We start from the raw sequence: 25,099 nt of genomic DNA, 5'->3' as shown, positions 1-25,099 counted from the left end.
ACTGGGGACCGGACCGTCTTGGTGTTTGACACTGGGGACCGGACCGTCTTGGTGTTTGACACTGGGGACCGGACCGTCTTGGTGTTTGACACTGGGGACCGGACCGTCTTGGTGTTTGACACTGGGGACCATACCGTCTTGGTGTTTGACACTGGGGACCGGACCGTCTTGGTGTTTGACACTGGGGACCGGACCGTCTTGGTGTTTGACACTGGGGACCGGACCGTCTTGGTGTTTGACACTGGGGACCGGACCGTCTTGGTGTTTGACACTGGGGACCGGACCGTCTTGGTGTTTGACACTGGGGACCGGACCGTCTTGGTGTTTGACACTGGGGACCGGACCGTCTTGGTGTTTGACACTGGGGACCGGACCGTCTTGGTGTTTGACACTGGGGACCGGACCGTCTTGGTGTTTGACACTGGGGACCGGACCGTCTTGGTGTTTGACACTGGGGACCGGACCGTCTTGGTGTTTGACACTGGGGACCGGACCGTCTTGGTGTTTGACACTGGGGACCATACCGTCTTGGTTTAGAGATTGACTCTATTTGGGATTACTGGTCATGCTCTGGAGTGGTTTGTGAACAACTTGTCAAATAGAACCCGGTGTGTTAAGGCACATGGTTCGGACACCGTTGAGTTGTGCTCTGTGTGCCTCAAGGATCCATTTTAGGTCCCCTGTTAATTATCTGTATCAACAACACTGTGAGCCATATTGAGACAGCTGTTCATTTTTATGTGGATGACACTGTTCTCCAGTCAGGTGACAGCAGACTGTTCTCCAGTCAGGTGACAGCAGACTGTTCTCCAGTCAGGTGACAGCAGACTGTTCTCCAGTCAGGTGACAGCAGACTGTTCTCCAGTCAGGTGACAGCAGACTGTTCTCCAGTCAGGTGACAGCAGACTGTTCTCCAGTCAGGTGACAGCAGACTGTTCTCCAGTCAGGTGACAGCAGACTGTTCTCCAGTCAGGTGACTGCAGACTGTTCTCCAGTCAGGTGACAGCAGACTGTTCTCCAGTCAGGTGACAGCAGACTGTTCTCCAGTCAGGTGACAGCAGACTGTTCTCCAGTCAGGTGACAGCAGACTGTTCTCCAGTCAGGTGACAGCAGACTGTTCTCCAGTCAGGTGACAGCAGACTGTTCTCCAGTCAGGTGACAGCAGACTGTTCTCCAGTCAGGTGACTGCAGACTGTTCTCCAGTCAGGTGACTGCAGACTGTTCTCCAGTCAGGTGACAGCAGACTGTTCTCCAGTCAGGTGACAGCAGACTGTTCTCCAGTCAGGTGACAGCAGACTGTTCTCCAGTCAGGTGACAGCAGACTGTTCTCCAGTCAGGTGACAGCAGACTGTTCTCCAGTCAGGTGACTGCAGACTGTTCTCCAGTCAGGTGACAGCAGACTGTTCTCCAGTCAGGTGACAGCAGACTGTTCTCCAGTCAGGTGACAGCAGACTGTTCTCCAGTCAGGTGACAGCAGACTGTTCTCCAGTCAGGTGACAGCAGACTGTTCTCCAGTCAGGTGACAGCAGACTGTTCTCCAGTCAGGTGACAGCAGACTGTTCTCCAGTCAGGTGACTGCAGACTGTTCTCCAGTCAGGTGACTGCAGACTGTTCTCCAGTCAGGTGACAGCAGACTGTTCTCCAGTCAGGTGACAGCAGACTGTTCTCCAGTCAGGTGACAGCAGACTGTTCTCCAGTCAGGTGACAGCAGACTGTTCTCCAGTCAGGTGACAGCAGACTGTTCTCCAGTCAGGTGACTGCAGACTGTTCTCCAGTCAGGTGACAGCAGACTGTTCTCCAGTCAGGTGACAGCAGACTGTTCTCCAGTCAGGTGACAGCAGACTGTTCTCCAGTCAGGTGACAGCAGACTGTTCTCCAGTCAGGTGACAGCAGACTGTTCTCCAGTCAGGTGACAGCAGACTGTTCTCCAGTCAGGTGACAGCAGACTGTTCTCCAGTCAGGTGACAGCAGACTGTTCTCCAGTCAGGTGACAGCAGACTGTTCTCCAGTCAGGTGACAGCAGTTTGACTTTGGTTTTTGAAAAAGCTCAAACAGCTTTTACCATCCATCAACAGAATCTGAAGCTCGTTCTGAATGCCTGGTATTTACCAATACTAAACCCTCTGAAAACCATGTCAATAGTACTAAATGCCTGGTATTTACCAATACTAAACACTCTGAAAACCATGTCAATGGTACTAAATGCCTGGTATTTACCAATACTAAACACTCTGAAAACCATGTAAATGGTACTAAATGCCTGGTATTTACCAATACTAAACACTCTGAAAACCATGTCAATGGTACTAAATGCCTGGTATTTACCAATACTAAACACTCTGAAAACCATGTCAATGGTACTAAATGCCTGGTATTTACCAATACTAAACCCTCTGAAAACCATGTCAATAGTACTAAATGCCTGGTATTTACCAATACTAAACACTCTGAAAACCATGTCAATGGTACTAAATGCCTGGTATTTACCAATACTAAACACTCTGAAAACCATGTCAATAGTACTAAATGCCTGGTATTTACCAATACTAAACCCTCTGAAAACCATTGTCAATAGTACTAAATGCCTGGTATTTACCCAATACTAAACACTCTGAAAACCATGTCAATAGTACTAAATGCCTGGTATTTACCCAATACTAAACACTCTGAAAACCATGTCACTAGTACTAAATGCCTTGTATTTACCAATACTAAACACTCTGAAAACCATGTCAATAGTACTAAATGCATGGTATTTACCCAATACTAAACCCTCTGAAAACCATGTCAATGGTACTAAATGCCTGGTATTTACCAATACTAAACCCTCTGAAAACCATGTCAATAGTACTAAATGCCTGGTATTTACCCAATACTAAACACTCTGAAAACCATGTCACTAGTACTAAATGCCTGGTATTTACCCAATACTAAACCCTCTGAAAACCATGTCACTAGTACTAAATGCCTGGTATTTACCCAATACTAAACACTCTGAAAACCATGTCAATAGTACTAAATGCCTGGTATTTACCAATACTAAACACTCTGAAAACCATGCCATTAGTACCATGGAAGGACATTGTATAGAGCAGGGCAAAACATACAGATGTCTGTGAGTTTGGGTGTATGAGAAGTTGAGCTTCACCAGAGAGAACCTTGTCTCTGTTTTGAGTTTTATTACAGACACAAAGCCCGTTTCTCCTTCGCTCCCAGAAGAGAGCTCATCCGTTGTACTTGTCTCTGTATTGAGTTTTATTACAGACACAAAGCCCGTTTCTCCTTCGCTCCCAGAAGAGAGCTCATCCGTTGTACTTGTCTCTGTATTGAGTTTTATTACAGACACAAAGCCCGTTTCTCCTTCGCTCCCAGAAGAGAGCTCATCCGTTGTACTTGTCTCTGTATTGAGTTTTATTACAGACACAAAGCCCGTTTCTCCTTCGCTCCCAGAAGAGAGCTCATCCGTTGTACTTGTCTCTGTATTGAGTTTTATTACAGACACAAAGCCCGTTTCTCCTTCGCTCCCAGAAGAGAGCTCATCCGTTGTACTTGTCTCTGTATTGAGTTTTATTACAGACACAAAGCCCGTTTCTCCTTCGCTCCCAGAAGAGAGCTCATCCGTTGTACTTGTCTCTGTATTGAGTTTTATTACAGACACAAAGCCCGTTTCTCCTTCGCTCCCAGAAGAGAGCTCATCCGTTGTACTTGTCTCTGTATTGAGTTTTATTACAGACACAAAGCCCGTTTCTCCTTCGCTCCCAGAAGAGAGCTCATCCGTTGTACTTGTCTCTGTATTGAGTTTTATTACAGACACAAAGCCCGTTTCTCCTTCGCTCCCAGAAGAGAGCTCATCCGTTGTACTTGTCTCTGTATTGAGTTTTATTACAGACACAAAGCCCGTTTCTCCTTCGCTCCCAGAAGAGAGCTCATCCGTTGTACTTGTCTCTGTATTGAGTTTTATTACAGACACAAAGCCCGTTTCTCCTTCGCTCCCAGAAGAGAGCTCATCCGTTGTACTTGTCTCAGTATTGAGTTTTATTACAGACACAAAGCCCGTTTCTCCTTCGCTCCCAGAAGAGAGCTCATCCGTTGTACTTGTCTCTGTTTTGAGTTTTATTACAGACACAAAGCCCGTTTCTCCTTCGCTCCCAGAAGAGAGCTCATCCGTTGTACTTGTCTCTGTATTGAGTTTTATTACAGACACAAAGCCCGTTTCTCCTTCGCTCCCAGAAGAGAGCTCATCCGTTGTACTTGTCTCTGTATTGAGTTTTATTACAGACACAAAGCCCGTTTCTCCTTCGCTCCCAGAAGAGAGCTCATCCGTTGTACTTGTCTCTGTATTGAGTTTTATTACAGACACAAAGCCTGTTTCTCCTTCGCTCCCAGAAGAGAGCTCATCCGTTGTACTTGTCTCTGTATTGAGTTTATTACAGACACAAAGCCCGTTTCTCCTTCGCTCCCAGAAGAGAGCTCATCCGTTGTACTTGTCTCTGTATTGAGTTTTATTACAGACACAAAACCCGTTTCTCCTTCGCTCCCAGAAGAGAGCTCATCCGTTGTACTTGTCTCTGTATTGAGTTTTATTACAGACACAAAGCCCGTTTCTCCTTCGCTCCCAGAAGAGAGCTCATCCATTGTACTTGTCTCTGTATTGAGTTTTATTACAGACACAAAGCCCGTTTCTCCTTCGCTCCCAGAAGAGAGCTCATCCGTTGTACTTGTCTCTGTATTGAGTTTTATTACAGACACAAAGCCCGTTTCTCCTTCGCTCCCAGAAGAGAGCTCATCCGTTGTACTTGTCTCTGTTTTGAGTTTTATTACAGACACAAAGCCCGTTTCTCCTTCGCTCCCAGAAGAGAGCTCATCCGTTGTACTTGTCTCTGTATTGAGTTTTATTACAGACACAAAGCCCGTTTCTCCTTCGCTCCCAGAAGAGAGCTCATCCGTTGTACTTGTCTCTGTATTGAGTTTTATTACAGACACAAAGCCCGTTTCTCCTTCGCTCCCAGAAGAGAGCTCATCCGTTGTACTTGTCTCTGTTTTGAGTTTTATTACAGACACAAAGCCCGTTTCTCCTTCGCTCCCAGAAGAGAGCTCATCCGTTGTACTTGTCTCTGTATTGAGTTTTATTACAGACACAAAGCCCGTTTCTCCTTCGCTCCCAGAAGAGAGCTCATCCGTTGTACTTGTCTCTGTATTGAGTTTTATTACAGACACAAAGCCCGTTTCTCCTTCGCTCCCAGAAGAGAGCTCATCCGTTGTACTTGTCTCTGTATTGAGTTTTATTACAGACACAAAGCCTGTTTCTCCTTCGCTCCCAGAAGAGAGCTCATCCGTTGTACTTGTCTCTGTATTGAGTTTTATTACAGACACAAAGCCCGTTTCTCCTTCGCTCCCAGAAGAGAGCTCATCCGTTGTACTTGTCTCTGTATTGAGTTTTATTACAGACACAAAGCCCGTTTCTCCTTCGCTCCCAGAAGAGAGCTCATCCGTTGTACTTGTCTCTGTATTGAGTTTTATTACAGACACAAAGCCCGTTTCTCCTTCGCTCCCAGAAGAGAGCTCATCCGTTGTACTTGTCTCTGTATTGAGTTTTATTACAGACACAAAGCCCGTTTCTCCTTCGCTCCCAGAAGAGAGCTCATCCGTTGTACTTGTCTCTGTATTGAGTTTTATTACAGACACAAAGCCCGTTTCTCCTTCGCTCCCAGAAGAGAGCTCATCCGTTGTACTTGTCTCAGTATTGAGTTTTATTACAGACACAAAGCCCGTTTCTCCTTCGCTCCCAGAAGAGAGCTCATCCGTTGTACTTGTCTCTGTTTTGAGTTTTATTACAGACACAAAGCCCGTTTCTCCTTCGCTCCCAGAAGAGAGCTCATCCGTTGTACTTGTCTCTGTATTGAGTTTTATTACAGACACAAAGCCCGTTTCTCCTTCGCTCCCAGAAGAGAGCTCATCCGTTGTACTTGTCTCTGTATTGAGTTTTATTACAGACACAAAGCCCGTTTCTCCTTCGCTCCCAGAAGAGAGCTCATCCGTTGTACTTGTCTCTGTATTGAGTTTTATTACAGACACAAAGCCTGTTTCTCCTTCGCTCCCAGAAGAGAGCTCATCCGTTGTACTTGTCTCTGTATTGAGTTTTATTACAGACACAAAGCCCGTTTCTCCTTCGCTCCCAGAAGAGAGCTCATCCGTTGTACTTGTCTCTGTATTGAGTTTTATTACAGACACAAAACCCGTTTCTCCTTCGCTCCCAGAAGAGAGCTCATCCGTTGTACTTGTCTCTGTATTGAGTTTTATTACAGACACAAAGCCCGTTTCTCCTTCGCTCCCAGAAGAGAGCTCATCCGTTGTACTTGTCTCTGTTTTGAGTTTTATTACAGACACAAAGCCCGTTTCTCCTTCGCTCCCAGAAGAGAGCTCATCCGTTGTACTTGTCTCTGTTTTGAGTTTTATTACAGACACAAAGCCCGTTTCTCCTTCGCTCCCAGAAGAGAGCTCATCCGTTGTACTTGTCTCTGTATTGAGTTTTATTACAGACACAAAGCCCGTTTCTCCTTCGCTCCCAGAAGAGAGCTCATCCGTTGTACTTGTCTCTGTATTGAGTTTTATTACAGACACAAAGCCCGTTTCTCCTTCGCTCCCAGAAGAGAGCTCATCCGTTGTACTTGTCTCTGTATTGAGTTTTATTACAGACACAAAGCCCGTTTCTCCTTCGCTCCCAGAAGAGAGCTCATCCGTTGTACTTGTCTCTGTTTGAGTTTTATTACAGACACAAAGCCCGTTTCTCCTTCGCTCCCAGAAGAGAGCTCATCCGTTGTACTTGTCTCTGTTTTGAGTTTTATTACAGACACAAAGCCCGTTTCTCCTTCGCTCCCAGAAGAGAGCTCATCCGTTGTACTTGTCTCTGTATTGAGTTTTATTACAGACACAAAGCCCGTTTCTCCTTCGCTCCCAGAAGAGAGCTCATCCGTTGTACTTGTCTCTGTATTGAGTTTTATTACAGACACAAAGCCCGTTTCTCCTTCGCTCCCAGAAGAGCTCATCCGTTGTACTTGTCTCTGTATTGAGTTTTATTACAGACACAAAGCCCGTTTCTCCTTCGCTCCCAGAAGAGAGCTCATCCGTTGTACTTGTCTCTGTATTGAGTTTTATTACAGACACAAAGCCTGTTTCTCCTTCGCTCCCAGAAGAGAGCTCATCCGTTGTACTTGTCTCTGTTTTGAGTTTTATTACAGACACAAAGCCCGTTTCTCCTTCGCTCCCAGAAGAGAGCTCATCCGTTGTACTTGTCTCTGTATTGAGTTTTATTACAGACACAAAGCCTGTTTCTCCTTCGCTCCCAGAAGAGAGCTCATCCGTTGTACTTGTCTCTGTATTGAGTTTTATTACAGACACAAAGCCCGTTTCTCCTTCGCTCCCAGAAGAGAGCTCATCCGTTGTACTTGTCTCTGTTTTGTACCGTGGTGATACTATGTCCACCACCTTCAGAAAATATTCAAACCCCTCGACTTATCCACATTTTGTTGTGTTACAGGCCTGAATTCAAAATGGATTCTCACCCATCTACACACAATACCCCATCATGTTACAGTGAAAATATGTTTTTCGGAATTTCTGCAAATGTATTAAAAATGAAATACCGAAATCTCATTTACATAAGTTTCCACACCCCCTGAGTCAATACTCGGTAGAATAACCTTTGGCAGTGATTAGAGCAGAGAGTCTTTCTGGGTAATTCTCAGAGCTTTCCAAACCTGATTTATGTAACATTTGACCATTATTCTTTTCAAAATTCTTCAAGCTCTGTCAAATGAGTTGTTGATCATTGTCAGACATCCATTTTCAGGTCTTGCCGTAGATTTAAGTCAAAACTCTAAGCAGGCAAGTCAGGAATATTCAATGTTGTCTTGGTAAACAACTCCAGTGTAGATTTGGCCTTGTGTTTTAGATTATTGCCCTGCTGAAAGGTGGATTCATCTCCCAGTGTCTGGTGGAAAGCAGACAACCAGGTTTTCGCCTGTGCTTAGCTCAATTTCATTTATTTTTTTATCCTGAAAAACTCCCCAGTCCTTCCCGATGACAAGCATAACATGACGCAGCCACCACAATGCATGGAAATATGAAGAGTGTTACTCAGTGATGTGTTGGATTTGCCCCAAACGTAACACGTTGTATTCAGGACATAAAGTTCATTTCTTCGCAGTATTTCTTTATTGGCTTGTTGCAAACAGGGTGCATGTTTTGGAATATTTGTATTCTGTACAGGCTTCCTTCTTTTCACTCTTTGTATTGTGGAGTAACTACAATGTTGTTGATCCATCCTCAGTTCTCTCCAATCACAGCCATTAAACTCTGTAACTGTTTTAAAGTCACCATTAGCCTCATGGTAAAATCCCTGAGCGGTTTCCTTCTCCAGCAACTGAGTTAGTAAGGACGCCTGTATCTTGGTAGTGACTGGGTATATTGATACACCACCCAAATCATTTCACCATGCTCCATGATATACAATGTCTTTTCCCATCTACCAATAGGTGCCCTTCTTCCTGAGGCAATGGAAAACCTCCATGGTCTTTGTGGTTGAATCTGTGTTTAAAATGATGAAGTATTATGGAGTATTTTGACACAAAATCTCAATTGAATCAATGTTAAATTCAGGCTGTAACACAACAAAATGTGGAAAAGTCAAGGGGTGTGAACCATTTCTGAAGGCCCTGTATGTAGAGAACATTAAAAGGGCATTCTGTGATTCAAACAAAAAAGTAGTTCATTTTAAGTCCTAATATGGATGTACCAATGTGACTTTAAAGGGAAACGCATTGAGATGAGAACAGGAGAGGACAGGGTTCGTCACAGCCAACCCACCTGTAGTTTATCTTCGTAGTTGGGCTCTTCTCTGGAGGACCTCAGTTCCTGTGTCAGGTGGAAGGAGTGGAATACATGCTCTGGAGACACAAAGTCATTTATCACCTGGACACAACTGTGAAGGTTCTGCACCTGTCAGAGGGGGAGGGGGAGAGGAGAGAGAAGGGGGAGAGAGAGAGAGAAGGGGGGGAAGAGAGAGAAGGGGGAGAGGAGAGAGAGAGAGAGGAGAGGGGGGAGAGAGAGAGAGAAGGGAGAGAGAGGAGAGAGAAGGGGGAGAGAGAGAAGGGGAGGAGAGGAGAGAGAAGGGGAGAGGAGAGAGAAGGGGGAGAGGAGAGAGAAGGGGAGAGAGAGAAGGGGAGGGGGAGAGAGAGAGAAGGGGAGAGGAGAGAGGGGGAGAGGAGAGAGAAGGGAGAGGGGAGGAGGGGGAGAGAGAGAGAAGGGGGAGAGAGGGGGAGGGGGAGAGAGAGAGAGGGGGAGAGGGAGAGAGGGGGAGAGAGAGAGAGGGGAGAGGAGAGAGAAGGGGAGAGGAGAGAGACATGGGAGAGGAGAGAAGAGGAGAGTGAGTTCCAACAGAACAGAGGGGAGAGGGAGGGGAGAGAAGGGGAGATCTGAGTGAGGGGAGATATAAGGGGAGAGAAGGGGAATCTGGACATCTACTAGACTGGTAGAGAGAGACAGAGGGAAGATAGAAGGGGAGAGAGGAGGGGGAGAGAGAGAGGAAGGGGGGTCAGAGAGAAGGGGAACATGAGGCCAACACAAGGGGAGGGGGAGGGGAGAGAGAGAAGGGGAGAGATGGAGAGAGGGGTTGAGAGAAGGGGAGAGAGGGAGGGGGAGAGAGAAGGGAGAGAGAGAAGGGGGGAGAGGGAGGGGAGAGAGAGAGAAGGGGACAGAGAGGGGGAGAGAGAGGGGGAGAGGGGGGGGAGAGAGAAGGGGGGAGAGAGAGAGACAGGAGAGAGGGAGGGGGAGAGAGAGAAGGGGTTGAGTCCTGGGGGAGAGAAGAGGGGGAGAGAGAAGGGGAGAGAGATGTCTAGAGAGATCAGGGGGAGAGAGTCAGTCCTGGGGGGGAGAGAAAGGGGAGAGAGGGAGGGGAGAGAGAGAGGGGAGAGAGAGAAGGGGAGAGAGGGAGGGGAGAGAGAGAAGGGGAGAGAGAGAGGGGAGAGAGGATTGAGAACATGTATCACTAGAAGGCAGTGAGTTCCAACAGAACAAAGCAGAGTGGCAGTAGGCTCTCCTCTTATCTGACTAGTTCAATATAACACCGACAAGGCAATCTGGGACAGAGACAGCAGAGTCATGTCTACTGTATCAGTGGTTGTCCGTCCTGGGGAACCCAAGGGGACAGAGACAGCAGAGTCAACCATGTTGTTGTCATGTGTTGTCATGTTGTGTTGTTGTCATGTTGTGTTGTTGCCATGTTGTGTTGCTACCATGTTGTTGTCATGTGTTGTCATTGTCATGTTGTGTTGTGTTGTTGCCATGTGTTCTCATGTGTTGCCATGTGTTGTCATGTTGTGTTGTTGCCATGTTGTGTTTTGGCCATGCTGTGTTGTCATGTTGTGTTGTTGTCGTCATGTTGTGTTGTCGTCATGTTGTGTTGTTGCCATGTGTTGTGACCATGTTGTCATGTGTTGTCATGTTGTGTTGTTGCCATGTTGTGTTGTTGCCATGTTGTTGTCATGTTGTGTTATTGCCATGTGTTGCTACCATGTTGTTGTCATGTTGTGTTGTTGTGATGTTGTGTTATTGCCATTTTGTGTTGTTGCTATGTTGTTGTCATGTTGTGTTGCTACCATGTTGTTGCCATGTTATTGTCATGTTGTTGTCGTCATGTTGTGTTGTTGCCATGTTGTTGCCATGTTGTGTTGATGCCATGTTGTGTTGCTACCATGTTGATACCATGTTGTTGCCATGTGTGTTGTCATGTTGTGTTGTTGCCATGTTGTTGTTGCCATGTTGTGTTGTCGTCATGTTCTTGTCATGTTGTGTTGTTGCCATGTTGTTGTCTTAGGTCTTTATGTAGTGTTGTTGCCATGTTGTGTTGTTGTCATGTTGTGTTGTTGCCATGTTGTTGTCATGTTGTGTTGTTGCCATGTTGTGTTGTTGCCATGTTGTGTTGTTGCCATGTTGTGTTGTTGCCATGTTGTGATGTTGCCATGTTGTGATGTTGCCATGTTGTTGTCTTAGGTCTTTATGTAGTGTTGTTGCCATGTTGTGTTGTTGTCATGTTGTGTTGTTGCCATGTTGTGTTGTTGCCATGTTGTTGTCTTAGATCTTTATGTAGTGTTGTTGCCATGTTGTGTTGTTGCCATGTTGTGTTGTTGCCATGTTGTTGTCTTAGGTCTTTATGTAGTGTTGTTGTCATGTTGTGTTGTTGTCATGTTGTGTTGTTGTCATGTTGTGTTGTGTTGTTGCCATGTTGTTGTCTTAGGTCTTTATGTAGTGTTGTTGCCATGTTGTGTTGTTGTTGTGTTGTTGCCATGTTGTGTTGTTGCCATGTTGTTGTCTTAGATCTTTATGTAGTGTTGTTGCCATGTTGTGTTGTTGCCATGTTGTTGTCATGTTGTGTTGTTGCCATGTTGTGTTGTTGCCATGTTGTCTTAGGTCTTTATGTAGTGTTGTTGCCATGTTGTGTTGTTGTCATGTTGTGTTGTTGTCATGTTGTTGTCTTAGGTCTTTATGTTGTGTTGTTGCCATGTTGGTGTCTTAGGTCTTTATGTAGTGTTGTAGCCATGTTGTGTTGTTGCCATGTTGTGTTGTTGCCATGTTGTGTTGTTGCCATGTTGTGTTGTTGTCATGTTGTGTTGTTGCCATGTTGTGTTGTTGTCATGTTGTGTTGTTGCCATGTTGTGTTGTTGTCATGTTGTTGTCTTAGGTCTTTATGTTGTGTTGTTGCCATGTTGTTGTCTTAGGTCTTTATGTATTGTTGTAGCCATGTTGTGTTGTTGTCATGTTGTGTTGTTGCCATGTTGTGTTGTTGCCATGTTGTGTTGTTGCCATGTTGTGTTGTTGCCATGTTGTTGTCTTAGGTCTTTATGTAGTGTTGTTGTCATGTTGTGTTGTTGCCATGTTGTGTTGTTGCCATGTTGTTGTCATGTTGTGTTGTTGCCATGTTGTTGTCTTAGGTCTTTATGTTGTGTTGTTGCCATGTTGTGTTGTTGCCATGTTGTTGTCTTAGGTCTTTATGTTGTGTTGTTGCCATGTTGTGTTGTTGCCATGTTGTTGCCATGTTGTTGTCATGTTGTGTTGTTGTCATGTTGTGTTGTTGCCATGTTGTGTTGTTGCCATGTTGTTGTCATGTTGTGTTGTTGCCATGTTGTTGTCATGTTGTGTTGTTGCCATGTTGTTGTCATGTTGTGTTGTTGCCATGTTGTTGCCATGTTGTGTTGTTGCCATGTTGTGTTGTTGCCATGTTGTGTTGTTGCCATGTTGTTGTCTTAGGTCTTTATGTAGTGTTGTTGTCATGTTGTGTTGTTGTCATGTTGTGTTGTTGTCATGTTGTGTTGTGTTGTTGCCATGTTGTTGTCTTAGGTCTTTATGTAGTGTTGTTGCCATGTTGTGTTGTTGTTGTGTTGTTGCCATGTTGTGTTGTTGCCATGTTGTTGCCATGTTGTGTTGTTGCCATGTTGTTGTCTTAGGTCTTTATGTTGTGTTGTTGCCATGTTGTGTTGTTGCCATGTTGTGTTGTTGCCATGTTGTTGTCTTAGGTCTTTATGTTGTGTTGTTGCCATGTTGTGTTGTTGCCATGTTGTTGCCATGTTGTTGTCATGTTGTGTTGTTGTCATGTTGTGTTGTTGCCATGTTGTGTTGTTGCCATGTTGTTGTCATGTTGTGTTGTTGCCATGTTGTTGTCATGTTGTGTTGTTGCCATGTTGTTGTCATGTTGTGTTGTTGCCATGTTGTTGCCATGTTGTGTTGTTGCCATGTTGTGTTGTTGCCATGTTGTGTTGTTGCCATGTTGTGTTGTTGCCATGTTGTTGTCTTAGGTCTTTATGTTGTGTTGTTGCCATGTTGTGTTGTGGCCATGTTGTGTTGTTGCCATGTTGTGTTGTTGCCATGTTGTTGTCTTAGGTCTTTATGTAGTGTTGTTGCCATGTTGTGTTGTTGCCATGTTGCCATGTTGTGTTGTTGCCATGTTGTTGTCTTAGGTCTTTATGTAGTGTTGTTGCCATGTTGTGTTGTTGCCATGTTGTGTTGTTGCCATGTTGTGTTGTTGCCATGTTGTGTTGTTGCCATGTTCTGTTGTTGCCATGTTCTGTTGTTGTCATGTTGTGTTGTTGCCATGTTGTGTTGTTGCCATGTTGTGTTGTTGCCATGTTGTGTTGTTGCCATGTTGTGTTGTTGCCATGTTGTGTTGTTGCCATGTTGTTGCCATGCCGTGTTGTTGCCATGTTGTGTTGTTGCCATGTTGTGTTGTTGCCATGTTGTGTTGTTGCCATGTTGTGTTGTTGCCATGTTGTGTTGTTGCCATGTTGTGTTGTTGCCATGTTGTGTTGTTGCCATGTTGTGTTGTTGCCATGTTGTGTTGTTGCCATGTTGTTGCCATGTTGTTGCCATGTTGTGTTGTTGCCATGTTGTGTTGTTGCCATGTTGTGTTGTTGCCATGTTGTTGCCATGTTGTGTTGTCATGTTGTGTTGTTGCCATGTTGTGTTGTTGCCATGTTGTGTTGTTGCCATGTTGTGTTGTTGCCATGTTGTGTTGTTGCCATGTTGTTGTCATGTTGTGTTGTTGTCATGTTGTGTTGTTGTCATGTTGTGTTGTTGCCATGTTGTGTTGTTGCCATGTTGTGTTGTTGCCATGTTGTGTTGTTGCCATGTTGTTGTCATGTTGTGTTGTTGCCATGTTGTGTTGTTGCCATGTTGTTGTCATGTTGTGTTGTTGCCATGTTGTGTTGTTGCCATGTTGTTGTCTTAGGTCTTTATGTAGTGTTGTGTCTCTCGTCGTTCTTAAATAAGTGTTTAATAAAAGGTTCAAACTAAATCTACCAGAGGTACCTGGTGCAGCGCCCGGCGGGATGAGGACCGAGTCCCCCAGGAACTGAACCACGGTCAAGCCCTGCACATCATGCTCCTCCCACAGACGCTGACGCAACTTCCTGCTCAGGTACCGGCCCGGCTCTCTGATTGGGTCGTGCTCTGCTGAAATCTCCGCCCCTGCTCCTTAGCAACCTGCTGACAACACATGAAGAACACACAGCTAAGATTATACACAGAAACTACACAGGAGAGGTTAGACTGATGGGCTAATTCAGACGGACAGACCACAGACAGAGAGCAGCAGATACTATTCAGGTGAAACCTGCATCAGATTAAATATTAGATGAATCTATATTCAACCCTGGAGGAGGACATCAGTAGAACAGACAGTAAACACCACAGGTAATCTATATTCAACCCTGGGTGCTCCGTCATGAAACCTGATGGAGGAGGACATCAGTAGAACAGACAGTAAACAACACAGCTAATAGATGTTAACTAAAGAGATGCCCTATAAAATGATGCTGCTTCTCTGTATTAAGGTTATTGACTCAGGACAGCACCAGGTCAGATTCAGGACAGCACAAGGTCAGATTCAGGACAACACAAGGTCAGATTCAGGACAACACAAGGTCAGATTCAGGACAAGGTCAGATTCAGGACAGGACCAGGTCAGATTGAGGACAGGACCAGGTCAGATTGAGGACAGGACCAGGTCAGATTCAGGAAAGGACCAGGTCAGATTGAGGACAGGACCAGGTCAGATTCAGGAAAAAACCAGGTCAGAATAAAGACAGCACCAGGTCAGATTCAGGACCAGGTCAGATTCAGGACAGGATCATGTTAGATTCAGGACAGGACCAGGTCAGATTCAGGACAGGACCAGGTCAGAATCAAGACAGGACCAGGTCAGAATCAAGACAGCACCAGGTCAGAATCGGGACAGGACCAGATCAGATTCAGGACGGGACCAGGTCAGATTCAGGACGGGACCAGGTCAGATTCAGGACAGGACCAGGTCAGATTCAGGACAGGACCAGGTCAGATTCAGGACAGGACCAGGTCAGATTCAGGACAGCACCAGGTCAGAATCGGGACAGGACCAGGTCAGATTCAGGACAGGACCAGGACGGGACCAGGTCAGATTCAGGACGGGACCAGGTCAGATTCAGGACAGGACCAGGTCAGATTCAGGACAGGACCAGGTCAGATTCAGGACAGGACCAGGTCAGATTCAGGGCAGGACCAGGTCAGATGCAGGACAGGAAAAGGTCAGATACAGGACCAGGTCAGATTCAGGATATGACCAGGACAGGATCAGGTTAGATTCAGGACAGCACCAGGTCAGCTTCAGGACAGCACCAGGTCAGATTCAGGACAGGATCAGGTTAGATTCAGGACAGCACCAGGTCAGCTTCAGGACAGCACCAGGTCAGATTCAGGACAGGACCAGGTCAGATTCAGGACCAGGTCAGATTCAGGACAGGACCAGGTCAGATTCAGGACCAGGTCAGATTCAGGACAGGACCAGGTCAGATTCAGGACAGGACCAGGTCAGATTCAGACAGGACCAGGTCAGATTCAGGACCAGGTCAGATTCAGGACAGGACCAGGTCAGATTCAGGACCAGGTCAGATTCAGGACAGGACCAGGTCAGATTCAGGACCAGGTCAGATTCAGGACAGGACCAGGTCAGATTCAGGACCAGGTCAGATTCAGACAGGACCAGGTCAGATCAGGACAGGACCAGGACCAGGTCAGATTCAGGACAGGACCAGGTCAGATTCAGGACAGATTCAGGACAGGACCAGGTCAGATTCAGAGCAGGACCAGGTCAGATTCAGGACAGGAAAAGGTCAGATTCAGGACCAGGTCAGATTCAGGACAGGACCAGGTCAGATTCAGGACAGGAAAGGTCAGATTCAGAACCAGGTCAGATTCAGGATAGGACCAGGTCAGATTCAGGACCAGGTCAGATTCAGACAGGACCAGGTCAGATTCAGGACAGGATCATGTTAGATTCAGGACAGCACCAGTTCAGATTCAGGACAGGACCAGGTCAGATTCAGGACAGGACCAGGTCAGATTCAGGACAGGACCAGGTCAGATTCAGGACAGGACCAGCTCAGAATCAAGACAGGACCAGGTCAGAATCAAGACAGGACCAGGTCAGATTCGGGACAGCACCAGGTCAGAATCGGGACAGGACCAGGTCAGATTCAGGACCAGGTCAGATTCAGGATAGGACCAGATCAGATTCAGGACCAGGTCAGATACAGACAGGACCAGGTCAGATTCAGGACAGCACCATGTTAGATTCAGGACATCACCATGTCAGATTCAGGACAGGACCAGGTCAGATTCAGGACAGGACCAGGTCAGATTCAGGACAGGACCAGGTCAGATTCAGGACCAGGTCAGATTCAGGACAGGACCAGGTCAGATTCAGGACCAGGTCAGATTCAGACAGGACCAGGTCAGATCAGGACAGGACCAGGTCAGATTCAGGACCAGGTCAGATTCAGGACAGGACCAGGTCAGATTCAGGACAGATTCAGGACAGGACCAGGTCAGATTCAGAGCAGGACCAGGTCAGATTCAGGACAGGAAAAGGTCAGATTCAGGACCAGGTCAGATTCAGGACAGGACCAGGTCAGATTCAGGACAGGAAAGGTCAGATTCAGAACCAGGTCAGATTCAGGATAGGACCAGGTCAGATTCAGGACCAGGTCAGATTCAGACAGGACCAGGTCAGATTCAGGACAGGATCATGTTAGATTCAGGACAGCACCAGTTCAGATTCAGGACAGGACCAGGTCAGATTCAGGACAGGACCAGGTCAGATTCAGGACAGGACCAGGTCAGATTCAGGACAGGACCAGGTCAGATTCAGGACAGGACCAGGTCAGATTCAGGACAGGACAAGGTCAGATTCAGGACAGGACCAGGTCAGATTCAGGACAGGACCAGGTCAGATTCAGGACCAGGTCAGATTCAGGGCAGGACCAGGTCAGATTCAGGACAGGAAAAGGTCAGATTCAGAACCAGGTCAGATTCAAGATAGGACCAGGTCAGATTCAGGACCAGGTCAGATTCAGGGCAGGACCAGGTCAGATGCAGGATAGGAAAATGTCAGATTCAGGATATGACCAGGACAGGATCAGGTTAGATTCAGGATATGACCAGGTCAGATTCAGGACAGCACCAGGTCAGATTCAGGACAGGACCAGGTCAGAATCAGGGCAGGTCAGATTCAGGACAGGACCAGGTCAGATTCACGACAGGACCAGCTTAGATTCAGGACAGGAAAAGGTCAGATTCAGAACCAGGTCAGATTCAGGATAGGACCAGGTCAGATTCAGGACCAGGTCAGATTCAGACAGGACCAGGTCAGATTCAGGACAGGACCAGGTCAGATACAGGACCAGGTCAGATTCAGGACAGCACCAGGTCAGATTCAGGACAGGACCAGGTCAGATTCAGGACAGGACCAGGTCAGATTCAGGACAGCACCAGGTCAGAATCGGGACAGGACAAGGTCAGATTCAGGACAGGATCAGGTTAGATTCAGGACAGGACCAGGTCAGATTCAGGACAAGGTCAGATTCAGGAGAGGACCAGGTCAGATTCAGGACCAGGTCAGATGCAGGACAGGACCAGGTCAGATTCAGGACAGGACCAGGTCAGATTCAGAGCAGGACCAGGTCAGATTCAGGACAGGAAAAGGTCAGATTCAGAACCAGGTCAGATTCAGGACCAGGTCAGATTCAGGGCAGGACCAGGTCAGATGCAGGATATGACCAGGACAGGATCAGGTTAGATTCAGGACAGGACCAGGTCAGATTCAGGACAGCACCAGGTCAGAATCAGGGCAGGTCAGATTCAGGACAGGACCAGGTCAGATTCAGGACAGCACCAGGTCAGAATCAGGGCAGGTCAGATTCAGGACAGGACCAGGTCAGATTCACGACAGGACCAGCTTAGATTCAGGACAGGAAGAGGTCAGATTCAGAACCAGGTCAGATTCAGGATAGGACCAGGTCAGATTCAGGACCAGGTCAGATTCAGACAGGACCAGGTCAGATTCAGGACAGGACCAGGTCAGATACAGGACCAGGTCAGATTCAGGACAGCACCAGGTCAGATTCAGGACAGGACCAGGTCAGATTCAGGACAGGACCAGGTCAGATTCAGGACAGCACCAGGTCAGAATCGGGACAGGACAAGGTCAGATTCAGGACAGGATCAGGTTAGATTCAGGACAGGACCAGGTCAGATTCAGGACAAGGTCAGATTCAGGAGAGGACCAGGTCAGATTCAGGACCAGGTCAGATGCAGGACAGGACCAGGTCAGATTCAGGACAGGACCAGGTCAGATTCAGAGCAGGACCAGGTCAGATTCAGGACAGGAAAAGGTCAGATTCAGAACCAGGTCAGATTCAGGACCAGGTCAGATTCAGAACCAGGTCAGATCCAGGACCAGGTCAGATGCAGGACAGGACCAGGTCAGATTCAGGACAGGACCAGGTCAGATTCAGAGCAGGACCAGGTCAGATTCAGGACAGGAAAAGGTCAGATTCAGAACCAGGTCAGATTCAGGACCAGGTCAGATTCAGGGCAGGACCAGGTCAGATGCAGGATATGACCAGGACAGGATCAGGTTAGATTCAGGACAGGACCAGGTCAGATTCAGGACAGCACCAGGTCAGAATCAGGGCAGGTCAGATTCAGGACAGGACCAGGTCAGATTCAGGACAGCACCAGGTCAGAATCAGGGCAGGTCAGATTCAGGACAGGACCAGGTCAGATTCAGGACAGGACCAGCTCAGATTCAGGAGAGGACCAGATCAGATTGAGGACCAGGTCAGATTCATGACAGGACCAGGTCAGATTCATGACAGGACCAGGTCAGATTCATGACAGGACCAGGTCAGATTCAGGACCAGGTCAGAATCAGACAGGACCAGGTCAGATTCAGGATATGACCAGGTCAGATACAGGACCAGGTCAGATTCAGGACAGCACCAGGTCAGATTCAGGACAGGACCAGGTCAGATTCAGGACAGGACCAGGTCAGATTCAGGACAGCACCAGGTCAGAATCAGGGCAGGTCAGATTCAGGACAGGACCAGGTCAGATTCACGACAGGACCAGCTTAGATTCAGGACAGGAAAAGGTCAGATTCAGAACCAGGTCAGATTCAGGATAGGACCAGGTCAGATTCAGGACCAGGTCAGATTCAGACAGGACCAGGTCAGATTCAGGACAGGACCAGGTCAGATACAGGACCAGGTCAGATTCAGGACAGCACCAGGTCAGATTCAGGACAGGACCAGGTCAGATTCAGGACAGGACCAGGTCAGATTCAGGACAGCACCAGGTCAGAATCGGGACAGGACAAGGTCAGATTCAGGACAGGATCAGGTTAGATTCAGGACAGGACCAGGTCAGATTCAGGACAAGGTCAGATTCAGGAGAGGACCAGGTCAGATTCAGGACCAGGTCAGATGCAGGACAGGACCAGGTCAGATTCAGGACAGGACCAGGTCAGATTCAGGACAGGACCAGGTCAGATTCAGGACAGGACCAGGTCAGATTCAGGACAGGACCAGGTCAGATTCAGGACAGGACAAGGTCAGATTCAGGACAGGACCAGGTCAGATTCAGGACAGGACCAGGTCAGATTCAGGACCAGGTCAGATTCAGGGCAGGACCAGGTCAGATTCAGGACAGGAAAAGGTCAGATTCAGAACCAGGTCAGATTCAAGATAGGACCAGGTCAGATTCAGGACCAGGTCAGATTCAGGGCAGGACCAGGTCAGATGCAGGATAGGAAAATGTCAGATTCAGGATATGACCAGGACAGGATCAGGTTAGATTCAGGATATGACCAGGTCAGATTCAGGACAGCACCAGGTCAGATTCAGGACAGGACCAGGTCAGAATCAGGGCAGGTCAGATTCAGGACAGGACCAGGTCAGATTCACGACAGGACCAGCTTAGATTCAGGACAGGAAAAGGTCAGATTCAGAACCAGGTCAGATTCAGGATAGGACCAGGTCAGATTCAGGACCAGGTCAGATTCAGACAGGACCAGGTCAGATTCAGGACAGGACCAGGTCAGATACAGGACCAGGTCAGATTCAGGACAGCACCAGGTCAGATTCAGGACAGGACCAGGTCAGATTCAGGACAGGACCAGGTCAGATTCAGGACAGCACCAGGTCAGAATCGGGACAGGACAAGGTCAGATTCAGGACAGGATCAGGTTAGATTCAGGACAGGACCAGGTCAGATTCAGGACAAGGTCAGATTCAGGAGAGGACCAGGTCAGATTCAGGACCAGGTCAGATGCAGGACAGGACCAGGTCAGATTCAGGACAGGACCAGGTCAGATTCAGAGCAGGACCAGGTCAGATTCAGGACAGGAAAAGGTCAGATTCAGAACCAGGTCAGATTCAGGACCAGGTCAGATTCAGGGCAGGACCAGGTCAGATGCAGGATATGACCAGGACAGGATCAGGTTAGATTCAGGACAGGACCAGGTCAGATTCAGGACAGCACCAGGTCAGAATCAGGGCAGGTCAGATTCAGGACAGGACCAGGTCAGATTCAGGACAGCACCAGGTCAGAATCAGGGCAGGTCAGATTCAGGACAGGACCAGGTCAGATTCACGACAGGACCAGCTTAGATTCAGGACAGGAAAAGGTCAGATTCAGAACCAGGTCAGATTCAGGATAGGACCAGGTCAGATTCAGGACCAGGTCAGATTCAGACAGGACCAGGTCAGATTCAGGACAGGACCAGGTCAGATACAGGACCAGGTCAGATTCAGGACAGCACCAGGTCAGATTCAGGACAGGACCAGGTCAGATTCAGGACAGGACCAGGTCAGATTCAGGACAGCACCAGGTCAGAATCGGGACAGGACAAGGTCAGATTCAGGACAGGATCAGGTTAGATTCAGGACAGGACCAGGTCAGATTCAGGACAAGGTCAGATTCAGGAGAGGACCAGGTCAGATTCAGGACCAGGTCAGATGCAGGACAGGACCAGGTCAGATTCAGGACAGGACCAGGTCAGATTCAGAGCAGGACCAGGTCAGATTCAGGACAGGAAAAGGTCAGATTCAGAACCAGGTCAGATTCAGGACCAGGTCAGATTCAGAACCAGGTCAGATCCAGGACCAGGTCAGATGCAGGACAGGACCAGGTCAGATTCAGGACAGGACCAGGTCAGATTCAGAGCAGGACCAGGTCAGATTCAGGACAGGAAAAGGTCAGATTCAGAACCAGGTCAGATTCAGGACCAGGTCAGATTCAGGGCAGGACCAGGTCAGATGCAGGATATGACCAGGACAGGATCAGGTTAGATTCAGGACAGGACCAGGTCAGATTCAGGACAGCACCAGGTCAGAATCAGGGCAGGTCAGATTCAGGACAGGACCAGGTCAGATTCAGGACAGCACCAGGTCAGAATCAGGGCAGGTCAGATTCAGGACAGGACCAGGTCAGATTCAGGACAGGACCAGCTCAGATTCAGGAGAGGACCAGATCAGATTGAGGACCAGGTCAGATTCATGACAGGACCAGGTCAGATTCATGACAGGACCAGGTCAGATTCATGACAGGACCAGGTCAGATTCAGGACCAGGTCAGAATCAGACAGGACCAGGTCAGATTCAGGACAGGACCAGGTCAGATACAGGACCAGGTCAGATTCAGGACAGCACCAGGTCAGATTCAGGACAGGACCAGGTCAGATTCAGGACAGGACCAGGTCAGATTCAGGACAGCACCAGGTCAGAATCAGGGCAGGTCAGATTCAGGACAGGACCAGGTCAGATTCACGACAGGACCAGCTTAGATTCAGGACAGGAAAAGGTCAGATTCAGAACCAGGTCAGATTCAGGATAGGACCAGGTCAGATTCAGGACCAGGTCAGATTCAGACAGGACCAGGTCAGATTCAGGACAGGACCAGGTCAGATACAGGACCAGGTCAGATTCAGGACAGCACCAGGTCAGATTCAGGACAGGACCAGGTCAGATTCAGGACAGGACCAGGTCAGATTCAGGACAGCACCAGGTCAGAATCGGGACAGGACAAGGTCAGATTCAGGACAGGATCAGGTTAGATTCAGGACAGGACCAGGTCAGATTCAGGACAAGGTCAGATTCAGGAGAGGACCAGGTCAGATTCAGGACCAGGTCAGATGCAGGACAGGACCAGGTCAGATTCAGGACAGGACCAGGTCAGATTCAGAGCAGGACCAGGTCAGATTCAGGACAGGAAAAGGTCAGATTCAGAACCAGGTCAGATTCAGGACCAGGTCAGATTCAGAACCAGGTCAGATCCAGGACCAGGTCAGATGCAGGACAGGACCAGGTCAGATTCAGGACAGGACCAGGTCAGATTCAGAGCAGGACCAGGTCAGATTCAGGACAGGAAAAGGTCAGATTCAGAACCAGGTCAGATTCAGGACCAGGTCAGATTCAGGGCAGGACCAGGTCAGATGCAGGATATGACCAGGACAGGATCAGGTTAGATTCAGGACAGGACCAGGTCAGATTCAGGACAGCACCAGGTCAGAATCAGGGCAGGTCAGATTCAGGACAGGACCAGGTCAGATTCAGGACAGCACCAGGTCAGAATCAGGGCAGGTCAGATTCAGGACAGGACCAGGTCAGATTCAGGACAGGACCAGCTCAGATTCAGGAGAGGACCAGATCAGATTGAGGACCAGGTCAGATTCATGACAGGACCAGGTCAGATTCATGACAGGACCAGGTCAGATTCATGACAGGACCAGGTCAGATTCAGGACCAGGTCAGAATCAGACAGGACCAGGTCAGATTCAGGACAGGACCAGGTCAGATACAGGACCAGGTCAGATTCAGGACAGCACCAGGTCAGATTCAGGACAGGACCAGGTCAGATTCAGGACAGGACCAGGTCAGATTCAGGACAGCACCAGGTCAGAATCGGGACAGGACAAGGTCAGATTCAGGACAGGATCAGGTTAGATTCAGGACAGGACCAGGTCAGATTCAGGACAAGGTCAGATTCAGGAGAGGACCAGGTCAGATTCAGGACCAGGTCAGATGCAGGACAGGAAAAGGTCAGATTCAGGACCAGGTCAGATTCAGGACCAGATCAGATTGAGGACCAGGTTAGATTCAGGACAGGACCAGGTCAGATTCAGGACAGGACCAGGTCAGATTCAGGACAGGACCAGGTCAGAATCAGGACAGGACCAGGTCAGAATCAGGACAAGGTCAGATTCAGGATATGACCAGGACAGGATCAGGTTAGATTCAGGACAGCACCAGGTCAGATTAGGACAGGACCAGGTCAGATTCAGGACAAGGTCAGATTCAGGACAGGACCAGGTCAGATTCAGGACAGGACCAGCTCATATTTAGGAGAGGACCAGCTCATATTTAGGAGAGGACCAGATCAGATTGAGGACAGGACCAGGTCAGATGCATGACAGGACCAGGTCAGATTCAGGATAGGACCAGGTCAGATTCAGGATAGGACCAGGTCAGATCCAGGACAGCACCAGGTCAGATCCAGGACAGCACCAGGTCAGATTCAGGACGGCACCAGGTCAGATTCAGGACGGGACCAGGTCAGATTCAGGACGGGACCAGGTCAGATTCAGGATAGGACCAGGTCAGATTCAGGATAGGACCAGGTCAGATTGAGGACAGGACCAGGTCAGATGCATGACAGGACCAGGTCAGATTCAGGATAGGACCAGGTCAGATTCAGGATAGGACCAGGTCAGATTCAGGACAGCACCAGGTCAGATTCAGGACGGCACCAGGTCAGATTCAGGACGGGACCAGGTCAGATTCAGGACGGGACCAGGTCAGATTCAGGACGGGACCAGGTCAGATTCAGGACGGGACCAGGTCAGATTCAGGACAGGACCAGGTCAGATTCAGGACGGGACCAGGTCAGATTCAGGACGGACCAGGTCAGATTCAGGACAGCACCAGGTCAGAATCGGGACAAGGTCAGATTCAGGACAGGACCAGGTCAGATTCAGGACAAGGTCAGATTCAGGACCAGGTCAGATTCAGGGCAGGACCAGGTCAGATGCAGGACCAGGTCAGATTCAGGATATGACCAGGACAGGACCAGGTCAGATTGAGGACCAGGTCAGATTCATGACAGGACCAGGTCAGATTCATGACAGGACCAGGTCAGATTCAGGATAGGACCAGGTCAGATTCAGGACCAGGTCAGATTCAGACAGGACCAGGTCAGATTCAGGACAGGACCAGGTCAGATACAGGACCAGGTCAGATTCAGGACAGCACCAGGTCAAATTCAGGACAGGACCAGGTCAGATTCAGGACAGGACCAGGTCAAATTCAGGACAGGACCAGGTCAGAATCGGGACAGGACAAGGTCAGATTCAGGACAGGATCAGGTTAGATTCAGGACAGGACCAGGTCAGATTCAGGACAAGGTCAGATTCAGGAGAGGACCAGGTCAGATTCAGGACCAGGTCAGATGCAGGACAGGAAAAGGTCAGATTCAGGACCAGGTCAGATTCAGGACCAGATCAGATTGAGGACCAGGTTAGATTCAGGACAGGACCAGGTCAGATTCAGGACAGGACCAGGTCAGATTCAGGACAGGACCAGGTCAGAATCAGGACAGGACCAGGTCAGAATCAGGACAAGGTCAGATTCAGGATATGACCAGGACATGATCAGGTTAGATTCAGGACAGCACCAGGTCAGATTAGGACAGGACCAGGTCAGATTCAGGACAAGGTCAGATTCAGGACAGGACCAGGTCAGATTCAGGACAGGACCAGCTCATATTTAGGAGAGGACCAGCTCATATTTAGGAGAGGACCAGATCAGATTGAGGACAGGACCAGGTCAGATGCATGACAGGACCAGGTCAGATTCAGGATAGGACCAGGTCAGATTCAGGATAGGACCAGGTCAGATCCAGGACAGCACCAGGTCAGATTCAGGACGGCACCAGGTCAGATTCAGGACGGGACCAGGTCAGATTCAGGACGGGACCAGGTCAGATTCAGGACGGGACCAGGTCAGATTCAGGATAGGACCAGGTCAGATTCAGGATAGGACCAGGTCAGATTGAGGACAGGACCAGGTCAGATGCATGACAGGACCAGGTCAGATTCAGGATAGGACCAGGTCAGATTCAGGATAGGACCAGGTCAGATTCAGGACAGCACCAGGTCAGATTCAGGACGGCACCAGGTCAG

At 48.4% G+C, this 25,099-nt stretch overlaps 1 protein-coding gene across 1 annotated transcript in view; it reads right to left on the bottom strand.

The window, feature by feature from the left end:
- The window catches only part of LOC135513355 (probable JmjC domain-containing histone demethylation protein 2C), a 126,545-nt gene that overhangs the window by 3,323 nt on the left and 98,123 nt on the right, over nt 1-25,099 (bottom strand). Inside the window, 4 exon segments of the mRNA XM_064936283.1 lie at nt 8,866-8,997; nt 13,858-13,867; nt 13,869-14,013; nt 14,016-14,031. Coding sequence (XP_064792355.1) covers nt 8,866-8,997; nt 13,858-13,867; nt 13,869-14,013; nt 14,016-14,031 — 303 coding nt within the window.

The sequence above is a fragment of the Oncorhynchus masou genome, chromosome 24 (assembly GCF_036934945.1).
Source record: "Oncorhynchus masou masou isolate Uvic2021 chromosome 24, UVic_Omas_1.1, whole genome shotgun sequence".
NCBI classification, from domain to species: domain Eukaryota; kingdom Metazoa; phylum Chordata; class Actinopteri; order Salmoniformes; family Salmonidae; genus Oncorhynchus; species Oncorhynchus masou.
The sequence above is the reverse complement of the archived record's forward strand: the minus strand, read 5'-3'. Positions and strand labels throughout refer to the sequence as shown.